The 23,097-nt window shown below is 37.5% G+C and overlaps 1 protein-coding gene and 1 pseudogene across 1 annotated transcript in view; both read right to left on the reverse strand.

The window, feature by feature from the left end:
• ADAMTS3 (ADAM metallopeptidase with thrombospondin type 1 motif 3) overlaps nucleotides 1–23,097 on the reverse strand; it is a 256,615-nt gene that overhangs the window by 48,454 nt on the left and 185,064 nt on the right. Inside the window, exon 5 of the mRNA XM_041723863.1 lies at nucleotides 12,874–13,073. Within this exon, the coding sequence (XP_041579797.1) occupies nucleotides 12,874–13,073 (200 nt within the window). The remainder of the gene's footprint in view (nucleotides 1–12,873; nucleotides 13,074–23,097) is intronic.
• Nucleotides 22,648–22,808, reverse strand: LOC121474376 (annotated as a pseudogene).

Genomic DNA, 23,097 nt, shown 5'->3' on the forward strand with positions numbered 1-23,097 from the left:
TACCTGAAAGAAGGGGTAAAAAGAATATTAATTCAATTTTCAGATGACCTTAAATGAGAAGGGGTTGCCAGTGATGTGATGGGGGTGGGGGGGAGGGAAGGTAAAATCAAGTCAAGTATTCCTTTCCTTGAAAGGAAAATCCCTTCCAGGTTTGTTCCCGGACAGGACAATTTCTCCCAGGACATTTCCCTGGCAGGACACCCTGACCTGCTTTGTCTGACTAGCTGATGAACAGCTTTGTCTGGCTTCAACAAAGCAACACTCGTTTTTCTTTTAGATGGGTGGATTAGGTCTGGAGAGACAGGATGGCTGAGTGGTTAAGAGCATGAGTTCTGTAGCCAGGCTGCCTGGGCTTGATCTTAGCTATGTGACCTTGGGCATGTTATTTGCCTCCATGTTTTGGTCTACTCATCTGTAAAATGGGTGAATTAGAGTATTGTCCTTAGAGGATTGTTGAGAGGAATAAATGAGCTCATATATGTTACAGTGCTTAATGGTGCCGGCCCTTGCACATGTAAAATAAAAAATTTATTAGCCATCATTAATACCATTATTCACAAAGAAGAAAATAAGTGATACCTAAGCATGATTTTTAAAAAGAGAGAGAGAGACTCGGTTTATGAAAGGCAAACAGGTTAATGACAAGACAGTCTAGGTAATTTGGGCTGACACAAAAGCATTCTGAAATGAACTGGGAAGAAATAGTACTTTCCACAACCAATTTCTTGCAGAGCTTAAAAGTTCCAGGCACACACTTACTTGGATTCTCAGCTCATCCTCTATATTCCTTTTAATCAGAGTAGGGGGCTGACTCTCTCTTCTTTTCTCACCTCCAACCTCAGATCAACAATAATTACCTTTATTAATCACCTTATCAAATATTCACTGAACAGTTACCCTATGCCTAACTGTCCTTGGGGCAGGACATTTAAGAGTAACTGAGTCTGGGTCTCAGTTCGTATCATGACTATGTTCTATCAGGTGAAATAGGCTACGTGTGTGAACAAAAATCAATAAATATCTTAAAAAGACAGGCAGACACGGTCATACCAGATAGGATCATGTCCTTTGAAGGCAATAAATCTGACTGACAAGATAGACGTCCAGAGGGTGAGGAAGAAGTTAAGACTGGGTAGTCAGAGCAGGGAGACCCAAAATCAGGAAGGGTATTACGAAGAGCAAGTGCAAGAAGTCCAATCCACATTATCGCAGAAGCTCAACACTCCGCGAAGGAGACATCTCGTATCACTACTTTAGAAAGAGGCTGAGACCCACAGAAGTTATATGATTCTTTCCCCCAGAAGAAGATGAGCACAAGTAAAAGTCAGGTAAGTCTATGTGATGCCGATGCCTGTTGTTCTTTCACACCTACCTCTCTTGCCTTTTTCTGCTTGTCACCTAGGTCTCTGGCTTCTTCTGCTCCAAATGCTCTGCTCCAAAAAACATCAACTCTTTATGGCCTGTATTCAAGCTCTCCCTTGCTTGGAGTTCCTTGTCATCTTTAATCCATACTCTTAATTCTCCCTCGTCATGAAAAAATAACCCATCTACAGTGCTCAGCAGCATTTAGTACTGTATTGCACTGTGTTCTTCAAACACCACTCTCTTTCTTTAGTGATACGAGCTCCCTTTTCTCCATCCAGCTCACATGTCAGTGTGCCTCAAAGTTTTGTTTTCAACCATCGTCTCTTCTCATGCACTCTCTCTGCAATATTTCATCCACTGCTGCTTCTTCAACCAATACCTACAGGCTAATTAGCTCCAAATGTTTACGTCTGTAACACTCATTCATCTCTCATGCTCAAGAGCCATCTGTTCAACTCCAGTAGTAACAGAACTATCTTTTTTTATAATAAATTTTATTTTGTATTGGTGTTCAATTTGCCAACATACAGAATAACACCCAGTGCTCATCCCGTCAAGTGCCCCCCTCAGTGCCCGTCACCCAGTCACCCCCACCCCCCGCCCTCCTCCCCTTCCACCACCCCTAGTTCGTTTCCCAGAGTTAGGAGTCTTTATGTTCTGTCTCCCTTCCTGATATTTCCCACACATTTCTTCTCCCTTCCCTTATATTCCCTAAAAGCCCTGGTAGAATGAGTTTTCTGAAGAAATCCTAAAAGCCCTGGTAGAATGAACTTTTCTTGAAGAAAAGTCCTTTCTTCAAGTATGAGCGAGATGGGATTCCCTCAACAAGCTAAAAAGCTTTTCTGTGTTTTAGGGCCCTGGGAAAAATAAAAGGCTGCTATAAATCTGGAAGGGATAAGGTCAATCTGAAACTGGTAGCATAACAAAGGAAAAGTGAGTCAATGTCAGGAGGGAACTCTGGGACTTCGGAAACAAAGGTGAAGGGGAAAGAGGAAGGTGAGATGCTTCAGTGAAAAGAGACCGCTGAGACAGCAACACTGTGTAGTCGTCCTGTTGTTATATTAATTAAACCTGTGATGTTCAGACCTTCAGTGGGGCCAGGATATTCCAGAGAAAGTATGCATGTTTATCTAAGGGAGGGCTGAACTGACTTATGTTTACTCCGATCTGTCTCTGTGACCTATTATGGTCAATAAGACAGCTTGTTGAGGCTGGGTGATACAGTATAAATCACAAGGGGCTTGGAGCCAGATAGACTAGGAGTTGTTTCCTAATTCTGGATACTGCGTGTCTGTGCACAGCATCTTACAGTCTCCTCCTCCAAGTCACTCTAATGCACCAAGATTCTCTTCATAAAGCACAGACTGATAAAGTAATTCATCTTTCTTTTTTTATAAATTTATTTTTATTGGTGTTCAATTTGGCAACATATAGAATAGCACCCAGTGCTCATCCCGTCAAGTGCCCCCCTCAGTGCCCATCACCTAGTTGCCCCCACCCCCCGCCAACCTCCCCTTCCACCACCCCTAGTTTGTTTCCCAGAGTTAGGTGTCTCTCATGTTCTGTCTCCCTCCCTGATATTTCCCACTCATTTTTCTCCTTTCCCCTTCATTCCCTTTCACTATTTTTTATATTCCCCAAATGAATGAGACCATATAATGTTTGTCCCTCTCCGACTGACTTACTTCACTCAGCATAATACCCTCCAGTTCCATCCACATTGAAGCAAATGGTGGGTATTTGTCATTTCTAATGGCTGAGGATATTCCATTGTATACATAGACCACATCTTCTTTATCCATCATCTTTCGATGGACACCGAGGCTCCTTCCACAGTTTGGCTATTGTGGCCATTGCTGCTAGAAACATCGGGGTGCAGGTGTCCCGGCGTTTCATTGCATCTGAATCTTTGGGGTAAATCCCCAGCAGTGCAATTGCTGGGTCGTAGGGCAGGTCTATTTTTAACTCTTTGAGGAACCTCCACACAGTTTTCCAGAGTGGCTGCACCAGTTCACATTCCCACCAACAGTGCAAGAGGGTTCCCTTTTCCCCACATCCTCTCCAATATTTGTTGTTTCCTGTCTTGTTAATTTTCCCCATTCTCACTGGTGTGAGGTGGTATCTCATTGTGGTTTTGATTTGTATTTCCCTGATGGCAAGTGATGCGGAGCATTTTCTCATGTGCGTGTTGGCCATGTCTATGTCTTCCTCTGTGAGATTTCTCTTCATGTCTTTTGCCCATTTCATGATTGGATTGTTTGTTTCTTTGCTGTTGAGTTTAATAATTTCTTTATAGATCTTGGAAACTAGCCCTTTCATCTTTAAAACCCCTTGACTCTTCATTAGCAAGGTGAAATTCAAATGCCTTAGAATGGCATGGACATTTTTTAAAAGTAACCCTAGCTTCCCTATCCAGCCTCATTTTCTGTCATCTCCCCTAAATACCCACCAATTTTACCTATAGACAAGCCTCCATTGGCTCAGAAGACACCATGAACTATCCCTTTGAGTATTTTTTTACAGTCCCTTTCCCATCTTCCAAAACTCATCTTCTCCTTTTCTAGCAGCAAAATGCCAATTCATTCTCTAAAGCCCAACTCAAATGGCATCTCCTCTGTGAAGACTCCATCTGCCACTGGCATTATTTGACAAACCACAACCCTTTCTTTTCAATTTTAATGTTTACATAGTCATTTGTAACTAAATCTTTTAAAGAAATTATCACATTTTATTATTATTTGTTGATTTCACCTGCCTGCTAGAACTAGCTCCTTGTGAAAAAAAAAAAAACCTAAATTTTATTAATTTTTGTCTCTCTAGAAGCAAACAGGACTTGGCCTATGAAAAGGCATGTATGTTGGGTGAATCAATATTTAGAGGATTGATGTTAATTCTAATGTAAGAAATGGATTAAAGATAATGACCCAAAATAGACAACTGCTTCATGATTTGCTTAGGTTGCCTGAACATGTATACTCCCCAGATAAATTTTCCTTGCACTCATGTTCAATGTTTTAAGAAACATTAGTTGAGAAATCAAAAGCAGTGTAAAGATTTAATCATCATTAATTAACCAGGAGCCACACATACCTGCTAATGCTTGAACAAGTCTATTATTAATGCTTTCTTAGGACCAGAATACTTACTTATACCTTTTTTCTTCTAAAAATATTAGCAGGGAAGTTTGCCATGTCCACATAACACAGCAATGTTATTAGTTCACTGTACATAAATAGCCAATTTCAGTATAAAAAGGACTTAATGAGTTCTCTTTAATTATTAATGATTACTTGGAAGTATGATTATTTCTCATACTAGGAAGCCACTTTTAAATGAATTGTTTTCTTTTCAGTTGATACATTCTGAGATTAAAGCATTGCAGAAAGCTGAAAATTTTAATAGGCACAACAGACCCAGGTCACTTCACAGATCTTAGTATGTGACAATGATACCTGCCACAGACAGCACGCTGTTGGTGTCAGGGAACATCTGGCACACTGCAAACAACACACCATCCTAGTCACAAAATCTGCTTCATTGCCCTATTACAGAGAACCTTAAAAAAAACTGCTAATTTTTTTTTTAATTTGTATTTATTTATGATAGTCACAGAGAGAGAGAGAGAGAGGCAGAGACACAGGCGGAGGGAGAAGCAGGCTCCATGCACCGGGAGCCCGATGTGGGATTCGATCCCGGGTCTCCAGGATCGCGCCCTGGGCCAAAGGCAGGCGCCAAACCACTGCGCCACCCAGGGATCCCAAAAACTGCTAATTGATTTGATTCAAATAAGGCAAGTAACTGAATTCTCATTTCAATGACTTGAATGGTATTTAATAAGATACAGAAACAGGTAAAGGAAAGACATGAGAATTTTATCTGGCAAGGGACACATAAAATGCCTTGACTGTAACAAAAGCAGTAAAGCTTAGGGAGAAAACAGAGCACTGGGCTCAAGCTCTGGCCGGGCTACCTCTTAGCTGGGAGACTCTAGAAAAGTCACCTAACCTCTCTAAATCTCAATCTCCTCATTTTTAAACTAAGACCAAAAGTGAACATGTCTCAGGATTGAGGAATATTATATAATTCATGTAATATACTTAGCACAGGCCCAGGCAGAGAGCAAAGACTAAAAGATGATGATATCATTCTTTTGAATCTACACTTAAACTAAAGGATTTCAAACACCTTCAAAGATTTCATCACTAACCTGATGCCACACAATCTGTTTTTTCCCCCCACAGACTACTCCATCTATATAAATGGCATCATCATCATCATCCAGTAGTGTTCAAGTCAGAAAATTGTAAGGCACCCTTTTCCCTAGCTCCCATCTGATCCACTGGTAAATCTTACTGATTCTACCATAAATACTCCTTTGTTAAAGCAATCTTCACTGTCCAATAAGCCATCATCCCTTATCTACACATCTACAACTGATAGCCAAATGGTCAGCCTTCATTCTAAACCTCTCCAACCTATTTACAACACAGAATGAGGCCTCCAATAGCTTTCCCTTAATTTAATTAAAACTGAATTCAAGCTCCTTCCATGACCTAAAAGGTGCTTATTTTCTTCTTTAAGCTCCACCTGACTCCTTGCATGTTAGACTCAAACCACAGTGGCTTTTGTTCAGTAACTACAACACAGGTCATTGTTCCGTGGCTGGCTCTCCCTTTTACTTTAGGTCTCAACTTAATCACTTCTTGGTCCAAGGCTTTCTTTTCATGTCTGTAAAATCCCTATCATCCACTTGCTCTGTTATTCTCTTTCCAAGCAAACTGTTGGTTCCCTGCATTGCTCTTAGTATAACATATGATACATTTATTTGATTTCTCCACCAGTCTGTAATCTTGGGATAGGGAATAAATATTTTGTGTTCACCTCTACATATCTGGTTTATAGCATTAAAATATTTGTTAAAACCTTGGATCAATGAAAATTTTATTGCATGTTTACTCTGTGTCAGACAGTTTTGTTTTGTTAGGGCTTTGTTTGTTTCTTTAGATGTTAGCATTTAGAGTCGTTTCAGGTTTAAAGAAAAATTAAGTGGAAAGTACAGATAGTTCTAATATACCCCTCTACCTAATCACATATTAGGATAACACCTTGCATTAGTGTGGTACATGCCTTACAGTTGATGAATCGGTATTGACATATTATTATCTACTAAAGTCCATTGTTTGCAGTATTCTAGTTTCTTGTATTCTACAGTTTAATGAGTTTTGACAAAAGCATAATGTCTTTATGCACCATAAATATCCATCATACAGAATAGTTTCACCTCCATTAAAATGTCCTGGGCTCCACTTCCTCATCCCTCTGTCCCTCTCCCTAAACCTCTGATGTTTTTCTTGTCCGAAGTGTCACAGACTATTTTTCATGTTGTAAATACAAAGCTTAATCATGTACAGCAATTTGCACTCAAGGTGAAATATGGTAAATACTAGTTAGGTATTGTAGTAGTAGAAAGAAATTCTAGCATCCAAAGGGATTAGAGTTGATGGAACATATATCTTTTATGCCTTTTTAATTGACATTCATTTAATAATTTGGTCAAAATCTAACCAATTCCAATAAAAAATATAGAATGTCATGATTTTACAGCACCAGCTTGCACTTTTTTTCAAATCAAACTAACATTTAGAAGAGTTATCTTCATTTCATCACCTTTATAGACTCTGTGTTTCCTGGTCTTAACCTGCCAAGAACTTCTTTATATTCTCCCAGTGTCTTGAACGGGGTAAATACCTATCCACTGCTAAACCAATAACTGATTTTTAAAACAGAACTGAACAAAGAAGATAAACCCTCACTGAAGAGTTGTATAATTACTATCTATCTAGATGTTCTTATTTTGCATTGATTTCCTTCATGCAACTTCTATACAGCCAAACTCAAATAGGAGCTTTGAATGTTCAACTCTCCTCTCTGCCTGGAACTTATCATCCATCTTTGAACATCTAACTTCTACCTACCATGCAAGGCCAAATTCATGTATACATCTTCCTCATACCCTTCCTCATTCCCATACTTCAAAGATATCTCTAATACTCTTTCCCAATAACACTTGATCTATACTTCCAGTCAATTAGCATTTTCTAGGCTTCATTATACATATTCATAAATCTAATTTCTCCTATTGAAGTACATCCTCAAGGGGCAAAACATCTCTATGATAACAGAAGTTTGCCGGCTTGAATAATAGGGTGCTGAGAAAGTGAAAGACAAGAAGGCAAGACGGAACTTATTTGCTATAATCTTTGAAGGGACTTGGAAGAGAACTATACTGAAACATAAATGTGATTTTATATAAAATCTCATCAAACTTATTGTACAGTTATACTTTATGTTTAAGAGTAATGGTTTATGATATTTCAATACTAATTTTATTTACTATTAAATCACATACCCATTATGTATTTCATCATGCGTGGTTGGCAAAAATACTCTTTACTCTTTATTTATTTTCCTTCTCAGCAGTTATTATTACTTAAACTTACATATTTATTTATTATTTGGCTATTAACCTGTCTCCTCTTTCAAGCTCCAAGAGAGCAGAGAATTTTCTATTGTGTTCACTGAGAATTTTTCTAAGCCTAAAACAGCCTTGTACATAGTAAGCAATGGATCAATATTTGTTTTTTTTTTTTAAATTTATTCATGAGAGAGTCACAGAGAGAGAGAGAGCGAGAGCTAGCGAGCGAGAGAGAGAGAGAGAGAGAGGCAGAGGGAGAAGCAGGCTCCATGCAGGGAGCCCGACGCGGGACCCGATCCCGGGTCCCCAGGATCAGGCCCCGGGCCCAAGGCGGTGCTAAACCGCTGAGCCGCTGGGGCTGCCCTGGATCAATAGATCAATATTTGTATAGTGAGACATGCCCCATCACTGAGAACCACTCTCTGAGTATATCAGCCATATTACAAAATAGCAAAACTAAAATTTCCTAACATAACAAGATTTGATATGAGATCCTAACAAAGGCTTATAACACATATCACATATATCTTATTTGAAACATATAAAGCTTGCCCAGATTCTGGTCATTAGTCATGCTGTTTTAGAATATATCCAGATCTGTTTATTTCTTCTTTACGGATGAGACTTGGATAAATTTCAAGATCTACCCCCGCAAAAAGGAGTTAAAAATAAAAGGAGATGGAAGGCTATCCCCTCTTTCACAGATTCAGAGAAGCCAAAGGCATAGGAAAGGGTACACTCCCCCTTTTAGGGAGTTATAGCAATAACATCTTGTGGCCTGTTTAGACTTGTTCACTTGACCCTTAAACTTCCTGAGAGAAGTGCTAATTTAGTGAACTGCCTTTCCTGTGTCCAAACTCCCAGATTCACACAGTAAATCACTAAAAAACTACCAGACTCAGAGACACAATCATTACTATCTCTAGGCAATATGGCCCTGGAATAGATAAAATATATTTGGGTCAAAAAGGTGGTCAATTCACATGGCTAATTTAAAATAGCAGATGAATTAGGGGAGGTATGTGGGAATGGGCAAAATAGGTGAAGGAGATTAAGAGGTACAAACTCCTAGTTATAAAATAAATAAGTCACAGGATGAAATGGACAGCATAGAGGAAAAATAAGCAGCAGATGAATTTTTAAAAATGTTTAACATTACTCCTGACATATATTATGTTTCAAGTGTTTTTCTTGATTATACTTAAACTATGATTAGCCTGCAGTAGAATTAAATATGAAATATAACTTGAATTTTCTAAGTCTCTCTTCCCAATAACCCTGTCTCCTTCTCTCCTTCCTTCTCTTCCTCCTCCCCTGACCCCTTCTTCTTCTCTTTTAAAGCAACAGTGCTAATTTATTTTCTCTCACAGTTTCCATGGGTCGGGAATTTGGTACTGACTTAGCTGGCTGGTTGGTTCTAGCTTGGTGTTTCTTCTGAAGCAAGTCAGATGTCAGCGGGAGCTATTCAACTGAAGGCTTGACTGGGGTAGAAAAGTAGAAAGATCCTGCTTCAGACGTAGTTTCCTTATACAGCTGGCAAGGTGATGCTGGCTGTTGGCTGGGGGTGAGGGGGTGTCAGTTTTTCTTCACATTGAGTGTTCACATTCAGTTGCTTGGGTATTCTCACAGCATGACAGCTGCCTTCCCGAAGGCCTTTTTCTGTCCTAAACATTCAGGTAGAGAACCTATCTGACATGCACAAAGCCTGAATGTCTGTGCAGGCCTCAGGTTTGGTGAGCCATGATTTTAGATAGCCATGAGAAGTCATAAAGCATGGTTACCACAGGAGGGGTAATTACTCAAACATTGTTAAGTAGGTAAAAACAATTTTCTTCACCTTGAATTTCCATGAGAAAGTTTTGTTAGCTTATCATTATCCAACTCTAATCTAACTGGTCAGTTTGAGACAGGGTGATGAGCATGCCCATCTCACTGTTTTGGATCAGACAGCCTACAACAGGGCCCTGAGCAGTGGGAAGGAGAGGAAGGGATTCCGTTTCCAGGCTGTCATACTTTTAAGGCTGGCTGCCTGCTCTTATAAAAGAAACCTGAAATTACTCAGTTGGAAGAGGATGAGAATTTAAGGTTAGCCAATTTAGACCAAGGTTTATCAACTTTAGCACTACTGACATTTTAGATGAGATAATTCATACGTCTTTGTTATGTAGGGCTGTTCCTGTATTGTATCTTTAGCGATATCCTTGGCCTCCTCCACTAGGGGCACAGGCAACTCTTCCTCCCAATTGTGATAACTAAAATCTCAAGATGGCCAAATGTTCCTGCAGGCAGAGGTTGGGACAAACTGCCCTCTGCTGAAAATCACTGACTTAGAATAAGGACAATCTTGGCGGCTATATACTTAAGTCATGTGTAATTCAGCTCTCAACAACAAAAAACCGTTTTCTATCTATCTGATGTCCATGTCTAGCTTTCAGTTGGTTGTGAAATTAAGAAAGGAAGGGGAGGAGTGTTATTATTGTCTCTCCAAAACCCCTACCTACATCAATTATTTCAGAGGCAATGAGCTTCTTAAGTTTTAAAACTTATTTTCTCTACTATAGTTCCATTCTCTGATGCACTATTAACTTTAGAATAATTTCTAGTATTCGAGACAGACTCAGTCTATTCTCTAACCTTTTTAATGGACTTAAAAATAAAACAGTCCTTTTGATTGTTATTAAATCTAAAATGTGGCCCTTTGTTTATTCTTCAACGCCCTTCAAATTGGAATTACTGTCTGGCAGATATACTTTATCATTTCTAATTTCATGACAAAAGATTCTACCCAGAAAGCCCTTACATTTTCACGGGCCTTTCAAAAAACAAAAGCAAACTGCAAAAACACAATAGAAAAACAAATCCTTGAAGACTCCAGTTTAACTCTCAACTTCCTGATGAATTACAGAATTAATGAACATCTTATTAAGCCTTTTGATGTTATAAACACAGAAATGAAATCCCCTTGTCTAAGGCCACAGAGCCAATAGGTAACAGAATTAGAATGAAAGCCCTTGCCTCTTAAGTCCCAAGTTGATTAAACTCAAGCTTCACAACTTGGACAACTGTTGTCATAGCTGCCTTCTCCAAAAGTATAGCATTTGCAACATAAGTCTTCATAACAGCAAGTCTTTATTGCTTAACTTAAAAAAAAATACCATGTATTTCTCTTTTCTGCTTGACTAAATTATAAGTTCTGTGAGGACAAGGACCATATCAACTCTCTGCTGCATGATGCCAAGAGCCATCTATAGTTGTGAGCACCAGGAAGAGGCCTAGTAAATCTTTAAGGATTGGCTGCCCTCCCTGGTGGCAGGGCAAAGCAGCCCAAGGGTACAATACATAATGTGAGTGGGAATAGCATCTCTTTAGGGATTTTTAAGTTTTAGGTCATTTTGGAAGTAAATGTCGTGTGGAGGCTAAAACATGACTGTTTCCTTCTGCACAGGTACACAGCACAGTGACTTATATTTACCCACTTAATCCTCTCAACCTGCCTTGTAAAGTAAGTCCTATTCTTTTTCTCATTATGCAGATGGAGAGGCTGAAGCAGGCACAGAGGCGAAACAGCCTGCCAGTTTCACCACTAGCAAGTCAGACACAGAAGTCACAGTCAGTAGTTGAAGACACTCGTATAATTCACAAATAGTGATCCTCTATACACATCTATCGTGACAGCTAGCAGCAATCTGTTCTCTGTGTGGTGTTTAGTCTTCATAACAGGAAGTGGTACCAATGAGCAGATAGAAATAATTTCTATATGCTCCTTCTATCTCACAGACACATGGCAGGTATATGTATAATTTTATAAACTGGCATCTCAATAACAAAAATATATTTAACATATAGGCTTAAATATTACCATAAATAATATCAGACAGGGATACAGAACATGGAAGACTCCTAACTCTGGAAAACGAACTAGGGGTGGTGGAAGGGGAGGAGGGCGGGGGGTGGGGGTGAATGGGTGATGGGCACTGAGGGGGGCACTTGACGGGATGAGCACTGGGTGTTATTCTGTATGTTCGCAAATTGAACACCAATAAAAAATAAATTTATTATTAAAAAATATTACCATAAATAAAATGATGATTAATAAAATTAATAATTATTCTTCTCCATTGTAATTATTTGAAATTTAATCTTAAGCATGGAAAGAAGAAGGTAAACAATATAGATGCCTGCAGAAATTAAATTAAAAAATCAAAAGCTGGAAAAGGGAGAAGAGGCTTAGGTAACAAATTTGCTAGATCAATCAAAATAGGTATTTTATAATTCTAAGAGGTAAAATATACAAATTAGAATTGCACTATTATCTCAATTATCTTTTAGAAGTAGATGGTTTAGATACTATTTTTCCTCAATTGCTCTCTGCCAATTCACACGGAAAAAGAGAATCCCATTTTGGGATGTGAGCTAAATTTCTTCTGCATATAATTAAGGCTCATAAAGGAGAAATGAAGGAAAAACGCAGAGAGCTCTTGATGAGTGCACTGCATCACTGCACCATGGAAAGGACTGTGCTCTGGATGTCCAGTATACCTTCAATCATAGAATGTTGGAAGATACCACTCTTACTCAAAAACTCTAGAGTTAAGCATCCACACAAAGTTATCAGGCCTAAATCATTCTTTGTCATCCTGCAATACAAATGGGTGCTACTTCATCCTTCATGGTCCTTGTCAAGGCAGGTGGACAAAGCCACAATGGGTTGTGACGATGCTCAGAACAAAACAAAAATCATAATTCCTGGTATAGCTCCATCTTAGTATGGCTTTTTAAATTTCTGATTTCCCCTTGATGACAATGTTAAAACTAGCTGATCAACCAAAGAAAATTTTGCTTCATGTTCCCTTCATTTTTGCATTCTTATATATTAAATATTTAGATCAATATTCCAATTTAATGCAGTTACAGGCACATTTTGGATGTGGGGTGCAGTCAGGGGAGTCCTCACAATAGGCCTCCAAAAGACACTGACAGAACAGAAGTGAATTAAAGGAATCAAAAAGCCTCAGAGAGGAGTCGCTACTCACAATGTTCATGAGGGTGAGGAGGTAGTTCTGGACGTGCTCTTTGCCATGGAAGCGGACCACGGAGTCATCCACCCCCAGCAGCACCTCAATGTTGTAGTCATTCTCTCCCGTGTGTCGGCGGTGCCTCGCTGCTTCCCTCAGCTGCTGGTCAATGCTGCTGGAAATAGTACCTACATCGTCAAGGCCTCCCAGATTCGACTCTATTAAGAAACAGAAGGAACTCAGGCATTTCAGCTTCCCCAGTGGGCCTTCTAACAATGTTTTACAAAGAAAAAAAAATCTTCTAGGGGGGTCTAACATTATAATCAATAGTCACTGAGGATACTGCTTTTTTCTTCAAATAATGTACACACGCATATGATCAGACCTCCTATAAATCCAACATGGAACAGCAACACTGAGGCCAAAGTACAGTTATTGCACAGAAGGCAGTGCCATCATGCCAGATGGAATGTTCCATGAGGATAAGAGTGTGTACTTTTATCCTCAGCCCAGAGCAAAGCAAGTGGGGCTACAGGCAGAACAGTCGCTGACCAAGTACTTATTAAATAAATGGCTATTATAGATTTAAAAATTGTGTGTTGATGAGTTTACAGTGATTAAGTCATTATAATCCTGTGGGGATTGAATTTGTATCACATAAATTTAAATCATTCCTTTTGCCAAAAGCCTTAATGTAAAAACCAAATGAGAGCATGGCAACATAAGAGCATCAGGTTGTATAATCATCCGTCATGATATAGTACTTTGTATCTTAAGAGTATGGTTTTCTAGTGAATGCTGCTAGGGAGACACTACAGGTCTCCGCATTTGTACTGGCCACCATCTGGATAGCAGGTCATTTCCATAGCTACATATGTGAATCTGTGAGACACTAAAGTAAGAAGTCAGTCAGAAAATACATCCAAAGAAAAATTAAAGAATAAACAGTTTTTTCATTCTATACAATTGAAGGAATTTCATTTTCCCAATGGACAACACACACACACACACACACACATATCCACACACAGGACAGATACAAATATCCATATCCATCCATCCATCTATCTATCTAGAAAAAAAGAGACTGAGAGAAGCATTCTCAGGTTCTAATCATCTTGATTATCTGTTTTCAGTTACTATATTTTTGGTGAAGAAAAATGTTTTTGTGAAATGAAAAATAAAATTCATCATTTGAATGCTAAAATAAAAGATATTATTCAAAACTGCTGTATAAAACTGAAAGGAGATTCATTTCCAATTCAAATATACATAAGCTGGAAAGGATTTTATTTTACAAACTGCCTTGATGTCTCTAACAATCCCATATCTAAAAGCAAATTTGACAGAACCAGTTCTGATTCATGCTTTATATGGGATGCTTACTTAATGCTGCACTGGGGCCTGTAGGCCATTTGAAGAAGTGTCTGACATTAAAGAATCGGGATTTGCCTCTCCACCTTTGTGGTTTTAACGAAGTTGAGGGGGAAGAAAAAGTGTCTCTTGGCCTGGAAGACTGATAACCAAGCCCCAGACACATAGGATTAGAAGTAGTAGAGGTACAGATCTTACTCACACCTTTTCCACTATTAAAAAACACACACAGAGACACCAGTACTCTCCCATATGAATGGGCATAAGCTCTGAATATGACTACTCAGGGTTGAAAGCTATCCTGTAATTCACTTTGACCCAAGCCCAAATGCTAGATCATTAGCTGGGGGTTTTCTTCTCATTGGGGAATCATATTGACTCCACAATACATAAATAACTCTTACCACCATCCACATCAAACAGACAATTTTCCTCAAAAGTTGCTTTTAAGCACTGCAACCCACATGGAGGGCAAGAGACTACACCTGCAAATAGCTTTACCTAATTCAACCTCAAGCCTTTTCATACACACTTGAGAAAGTGAAAGGTTGTGATAGCTAATGTACAAATAGGAAACTCATACAAGAGCTCCCAGTTCTAAAAATGGCTCTTTTTGGCAGAACTGCCAGCCACAGTGTCCAATGCAAATATACGAGCAATATCATCATATCATTAAGTCTGATGCACGAATGGAAAAGGCGGAATTCTTATTTCAGAAAGACAGTTCCATTCTGCTCTAACACACCTTTGGTTTGGCCTTTGAATCCCTCCTTAAATAGGTGGTTTTCTGGTAAGAGAAGAGAATCTCTTTTTTCATTGCATGAAGAACCTGGAAAGGAAGAAGGAAGTCTTTTTCCTTCAACCATTGCCCTGATTCAATCAAGAATACATCTGTCCCTATTTCCCCCCTATACTCTACAGTGCCCTTTCTATGATTCCTAAAGTGGGCAGCGTCAAACATTTCAAGGAGAGACAGTGAAATAATTTCTTGCACTTTTTAATGTATACACATCAGTAGTAATTCCAGACAATTCTGAGGCTGTGAAATATCTTCTCTCATATTGAATTTTTTCCAGTGTGCCCACTCTGTAATGTAACAGTCATGGGCTTTGTACTCAGACATACCTGGCTACAAATCCTGGCCGTGGCATATCCTAGCAATGTGATTTTATTTAAGATGCTTATCCTCTTTAAACCTCACTTCCCTCACTTCCCAAAGTAGGTATGGAACCAATACCTACTTTGCAGAGCTGCTGTGAAGAGATGATTATGGTAAAAACACTATATACAGTGCTTAGATGTAAGTGCTCAATAAACGTATTCACTGTTACTATTAGCATGATGATGATGATGATGGTGGTGGTGGGGATTTCCCATTGAGAGAAGTCTCCTACACTTTTTTTTTTTTAAAGCTTTCTACATTTTGTTTTACATACAAGAAATTAAACAGTTGTAATAACTGAATAGCTTTTTTTTAATAGAGGTAAGAAAAAAAATCTAGAATTAGTGATGGGAAATCTAAACTGCTAACTTTAAAAAGAATGAGGATAACAGTATTTCCTGCAGAGCAGAGAGTAGGTATAAGGAGAAAAGAATCTAGAATGTTTACTTTCAGGTAAATTAGGATGAAATCCAATAAGATACGTTTCTTTAGTAGATTGAAAATCCAATATGAAATTGGAAAGAGTTAGCCAATAGATAGCGCTGACCTTCACTCAATGCATATTTATTGAGTACCCATACATGTGGCAGACACTGAGAAGGTAAAGAACCATTTGGTTGGTACCTCTTTAGGTGTTAACTCTGGGAACCACACAATTGTACTGGATTTATATCCAGGAATGGAGCTGAGTTTTATCATGTAGTCACAAACCATTATATAGGCTTGAATCACTTACACAGTTTTTAGTTTAAGCAGATCTAATCAGGATACTATTACTACCAGTAACAACTCACATCTTTATAAAGCTTCAAAGTTTAAAAGCTAACACATGCTTTGACAAAATTGATGCCTCTATGTCTAGTTCTACATTATTTCTGTACCCCATAAAATATAGGAACAGGAATAATTAAAGGTGAATAATTAAAATTAAATTAATAAATAATTATCATGCTAATCATGTCCAAACACCCCCTCATCAGATCTGTTTACTGCTAAAAGGGCTGAAAGGAATCACAGAGAAGACAATACGCAGGTTGAAGAAGCTAAAACATGGTGACATTTTGCATGGGGAGTAGCAAACTAGATCTGTGGGGGGCCCTCTGTTGGCATCCTCTTAAGTAAGTGCATTCAAGGTGAAATGAATGGCTGTAGCTGAGTTGGACAGTAGAGAGTGATTGATGTGATCACCGAATCAGTGGAAAGACTAAGCATCTTTAGAATAAATAAATAAATAAGGCCCTGCAGGAGGCCTTATTTATCTTCATTCCAGAAAAGTGATGCTCAGAGTAAATTTCAATCTTTCCAGAAATATCAAAGGCAATCCTTCTTAGTACTTAGAGTGAGTTTCCTTTTTTCAAACTTTTTTGAAACTTAATCTTCTGAGTTACTGATAAGAATTAACTACCATGTTGGAAACATTTTGATTGTAACCCTTTTTGTACTCCCTAGTTTCCCAACTATTGTATACAAATTTTCAGAAAAAGAATAATTTTACTACAAAGCTTATTTTAATTGAAGATATGCAATATTTGGGGGCACAATGGTGACCAACTAAGTCACATTAAGTACTGACATTTTTAGTGTAAAAGATAGGATTATTAGTGTTAAATAAGAATTTTGAACTTACCAAACAAGTAATGTAGAATACAATGTTTTGCTGATTATGAACAACTGGGCTTAAGGCATTTTCGGGATGGAACATGGCATGTTTACATACCTACTCATATTTATAGGGAGTCTAAGTATAGATTGGTGAAATCACTCCCACCCCAGAAGAAACTCTATAGTCTGAAAAACAGCAGAAGAGAAAGATAAAATTGAAAAAGTACAGGTTCTAATCACGTTCTGAATCTAATACAAATACATCTGGGGTTGGAAAGCAATCTCAAGCAAACTGTAATAGAGACTGTGACAGAGTCATCTCTCCTCTATCCATTCTCTCTTCCCTAAGGAACAGAATGTTAATTTTATTTGAGGCAGTAATAAGTCCAGCTAAAAGTCATTTCCAGTCTCTCTTGGGATGAAGGACCCCACTCAACTAGGAGTAATTCAATGAGATGTAAGCAGAAATATTGCTTATACTTCAGCGGCTTAATTTAGCTGGTATGAGAGGTTTCCACCAAGGCTCCTCAAAGGAATGTGATTCATCTTGGTAGGTTAGACCTCCTTTGAGCCTTTACTCATTATTCCTTCCTGCTTCCTGAAACATGGTTGTGATGTCAGGCGTTCTATGAGGTAACCTTAGAATCAAGGCATGTACATAGTATGATAGGGGAGCTATAAAGAAGACATTTGACCCTTCAATGACTGTAAAGCTGACACCTCAGCCCTGGTTTGCCTAGACTTTGTTAAATATGAGGAATAGCACTTCCATCATGTTTAGATCAAGTTTAGGTTTGCTTTTATATGTTCACTGAATCTAATCCTAATAGATATGACATTGACAATAATTTTGTTGTGTAAATTTCTCATGCTCTTCTGTTCCATTTGGGAATGCAAGTTAATTTTCATGTGGATAAGTGAATGGTAAAGTTCAGTTTACCAAAAATGTCTCAGCTTTCTTTGTAGTGCATCTACTTTAGACAATGAGGAAGGAAATGTTTTAGAGTAACTATAAACATAGGATGAGTCGTATGTATAAATTTAACATTCTTTGTGAACAGAATATGGTTGTGAAAATGAAGTGACTGGGATGCCACAAGCTGGATTTTCCAATAGTAGGTGGAGATCCTAAGATCAGGGCCAAAAATAAGCGTAAAATTCAACAAATGTCATATGTTAACATCAGAAGCAGAGAGGAGTTAAATTGTGTTGATCTGTTTATATCATCCAATAGTGATTTTTCTGTTGACATCTTTTTAAAACATTTATATTTTTATAGTTCCTAAAAAGATATACTAACAGCACCTCTATATATGGGGGGCATTGTTCCACCAAGATATAAAAGATTTTTGTAAAAAACAGCTGAATTCTTCACCAAATGGGAAATTCCATAATGATAGTTCAAAGAACTATATTCAAGCCAATTTATGATGTCAATTCTGAAGTTTCATTAAGTAACTGTTGCTTTTTTTAAAAAAAAGACATTACCATTGAATGAATATTAGTTTCCGTGATTTCTTTTCCCCAAAAGTTCTCATTCTAAAGTACACATTTGCTTTTGTTTTCACTGACTACTTTAAGGGACAGCATACAGCATTTTTTTAAAGTGGAAAACGTCTTATTTTTCACGTGAAAAAAAATAATGTTTTTATGGTTTGAGTTTATGATCATTCGCAAATTAAAAAAAAAAAAACAGAAAAGTCACCTCAATGTCCAATATATACAACAGTCTAACTTTTAATATGAACCTCCTGTATGTCAGTTAAAATGTTTTAAGCTGCAAATAAAACCTTCAACTGTTTTAAGCAACTTGGACACATATTCGTTTGTATTACAAGGGACCCAGAGGTTGGGTGATTCCTAGATTAATCGGTTTATTGATAGATCATCAAGCATTTTTCTCCATCTTTCATATCCTACCATTCTTGGTATGTAAACTTTGTTCTAATCAAAGATTAGCTTCTCTGGTTATTTCAAAATGGCAGCACCAATTCTAGCATCATAGCCAGGTATCACAAATTTTATGTTTGTGTACAACACAGTACAATACAACTCCTAAGAAACAGGAGTAGGTAAAAATCTTTACTATAAGTTTCAGTGGCCAGAACTGAGTCACATGCCCATGTACAAATCATTCACAGATAAGAACAGAACCCCACATAGGTCTTAGTCCCATCAGAAATAAGCAGCTCTTATAACTGAGGCTGGTCTCTCCTGAAGATGAAGAGGCAAATCTCCCTAAAACAAAAAAAGAGAGGAAAATCATGTTGTACTGGCAGCCTACATTGCTAAATCTCCTTTTCAGAGCCTCCTCTTCCTGCATTCTCTACCATTGGTCTTCCACTGGTCTCTTTTATTCTTAGTTTGTATTAATGCAGTTTGTGTTCCATTTCTGTTACTGTAATCTATTTGCCTAGAGATCACTTCCGCATTCTCTTGCAAGGTACAGCCCTTCATTCCTATGGTAGGGGACTCACCACTGTTGCTTACCTAGCTCATTCCAATTGTTTCTTAAATAAATCACTGAAATGTTTGGGTGTGGCAAAGTTGTCAGACAAAATACAATATATCCGTTAAATTTAAATTTCATATAAACAACACTTTTTTAAAAAGATAAAGATGTTGCTAATGTAGTATTCGAGGTTTTCTACTAAGTCAGTGACTGTAAGGAGATCTACGGCATTAAAAGTGTTGTAAACATTTACTCAGTGCAGCAAGTAAAGTAGCCTGTGTCCATCCAGAATGGCTGTACCCATTTATGACATCATGTTACAGGTAAATGTGCACTGGAAAATAAACTAAAGAACCACAATATATCTTATATTTTTATGAACTGTGTTTTATGGATAGCTTCAGTTTTCCCAAAAGGCTGATATATTTCAATAATTTGACATCAGTGTTAATTCTGAGTTGGCAGAGGTAGCCTAACCAACTACCATTATGTTTGGTACTAAGGTTATTGAAATGCAAAAAACTAACAAAAAACCATAAAGATGTCCCAAACGTTTCTTGGGGTGTGCCTAATACTAAAAACCTATTCAATGTTTATCTGTAATTCAAATTTAAATGAGATTCCTATAATTTTATCCGCTAAATCTGGCAACTCTAGGTGTGGGGGAATCTATCTTTCTCCAGGGTATTTTATGCCCTCAGTTCCCTGTTCCATCACTGTATACTCAGCTCTGGTAGTGACAAGAAAGACAAACCACTGACCCAGGGATGGCCAAGTAGTGTATTCCTTTTCCTTGACTCTAGTGATCTGTTAAAGGATGAGTAAATGGTCTAAGTATATCAACTAAACTATGACCAGGGATTATTTTATTTGTAGTTACTACGAAAAAGAAATTCCCTCTACTAAGCTTGAAACTAGCAGAATATAACATGGAAGCTGCTTGGGACTAGCATGGGGATAGCTGTTGATCTACGTTTAATGCAAGAAGAGGAGAGTGAAGATTACGAATGGAGAGAATAGATTATACTCCATTGACATCTTCCAGCCGCTGAATTCAACCATTCCTGAAACTTTGGTCTTTTCAATTTCATGAATCAATAAACTATTATCATCTCATTTTCTCTCTTACTATTTAATTATTTATTTACTTATTTATTGCTTAAGACAGTCTGATGTTAGTTCCTAACAACTGAAACTAGAAGAGCCCTGATAAATAAACTCATCTATACTCTTCCTGCTACCGTCATCAATTGTCCTCATCTCCCTTCTCACTCTTCTTTAATAATCTATTCTTAGCCCATACGTCTCTTGAAAAGGTTGACACATTCTGTTTAATCTCCCAAATTCATTATACTTTATTCCTTTATCTCATTTGAAATTAAGGGTTTTGCTACTAGTGATCTGTTTCCTAGTTTGTTTCTTCTGTTGCTCTTATTCAGCTAAAACTATAAATTTAACTTTGAAAGACATCACAGTTTTAATTTCCAAATATTATCATTCTGTATATTGCATAGCATTTGAATTAACTCTCCTCTTTTTGACTACATTATATTCCTCTTACTTCTGGTTTTTAAAAATCACCTCTACTAAATCCAAGAGTAGAGGAAGGAGTCCTTATACTCAATGTACTAGGATGCATTCTAATAATCTGGCATTGCTAGAAATTAGTTTTCTAAGTAAGCTCAACTGCATAAAGGAGAGAGAAAATTGTACTTCACAGCTGCCAATTTCAAAGCTCAAATTATGTCCATCGGTTGCCTCCTATGTGTACTTTATTAAGGGTAACAAGATATTTTTTTCACTTCAGACTTCCCCAGAAACTCTATTTGAGCACACTACATTTTTTCCAAAGGCATAAGGAATGATTTAATAAAAATTAAACAAATCATTATAGCCAAACTATGAATATTAACATTTGCCATACATTCTTTCCAAAAAATATTTAAAGAACAAGGAGTGGACCTGCATTTTCTAAGCCCTGGGAGAAAATAAATGGACAAGGCAGACATGGAGCTTGTCCACACTGAATATACATTCTAGTAATAAGAAAGACGAAGCAGGGTAAGGAAAATAAAACAGGATGAGAGAGTAAGAAGGACATGGGGAAGGCATAATTTTAGATAAGGTGTTCAGAAGAAGGTAGAAATAGAGATCTTGTAAACTGATGGAATGAGCCACATGAATATCAATGTTATATTTCTGGGAGATATATTTTTGCCTTTTATACATATATGTAAACTCTTCATTTATATTTATATTATAGATCTTTCAGAATGAGGTTTTGAGGTATTATACCAAGAAAATCAGAAAAAATTCAGAAATATGGAAGGCAGACTTTTAAAATAGCCTCCCAAAGATCCATGGAACCTGTGAATATGACAAGATACCAATCCTATGATCATGTTATATGCCTGACCATAAGCTGACCATAAAATAAAGCCATCATTCAGGTGGGACTGATCTAATTCATGAGCCATTAAAGTAGAAACCTTTCCCTGGCTGGTTGCAGAAGAGTAGGTCAAAAATATGCACCATGAAAAGGAAATCATGTACCATCGCTGGCTTCAAGGATAGAAGGATCCCATGCAAGGACCAGAGAGAGGTTTCTAGTTGCTGACAATCAGCCCTAGCCAACAGTTAGTGAGGAAATGGGGACCTCAGTCCCACAACAACAAGAACCTAAATTCTGCCAACAGCAGGAATGAGTTTGGAAGTGCATTCTTTCTTAGAGCCTTGAGACAGGAGGTCAACCTGGTCAGAACCCTGATTTTGGCCTCATGATAGCTAAGTATAGAACCCAGTCCAGTAACCTGGATTCTGATCTATAGAACTGTGAGTTAATAAATGAGTTCTTGGTGACTTGTTATGCAACAACAGGAAAATAATACAAAGAGAACAGAGTTCTAGGCCTAGGTCTGCTATGCTCTATCTGTAATGATTTGGAAAAAGATGCTAAACTTATCTGGGCCTCAGTTTATTTATCTGTATTTATCTATAAAATAAATAGGTTGTTCCAGAAGATCATTAAAATCTTCTTCCTGAATAAATTTCCATAATTAGTCATTGGGCCATGATTTCACTATTTTAGATGACTAAGATTGCTTTCTTGATCATAAATGATTGATCATTCTAATAATTCATTTGTTGCTAAATCCTTCGTCAAGGATATGATTCACAATTAAAATATATTTCACATAGAAAAATGTGCTACACTTAAAGACAAACTGCATTATGATAAAAATACTTCATAACAATGCAGAAGTCTAGTAATTTATTGCAATAAGACATAATCTTCTCATTTACTATTTAAACTGGTAAGAACAGATACTACACTTGATCTTAGCCAAAATGCTGAGAAGCAATTCATTTACTATTTAAATAAGAGCACAGAGTGTTCATAAAGTCTGGAGGTACAGACAAATTGTATAACATCATCAAGGACATCTTCATTTTTTTCCCTGAAAAATAAAATATTATCTATGTTTCCAGATTTTGTAGACAACCTATAAAAGGTTGAGTAAAGGTGGCATTTAGATTATTTAAGTATTTACACATTCACCAACCAGTTTATCCTAAGTGATTAAAAATTCACTTTATGCCTTTTTGTTGTGTTGCAATAAAATTTTACTATGCTACCATCAATAAATTTTTC

This window comes from Vulpes lagopus, chromosome 12 (genome assembly GCF_018345385.1).
Source record: "Vulpes lagopus strain Blue_001 chromosome 12, ASM1834538v1, whole genome shotgun sequence".
Lineage (NCBI taxonomy): Eukaryota > Metazoa > Chordata > Mammalia > Carnivora > Canidae > Vulpes > Vulpes lagopus.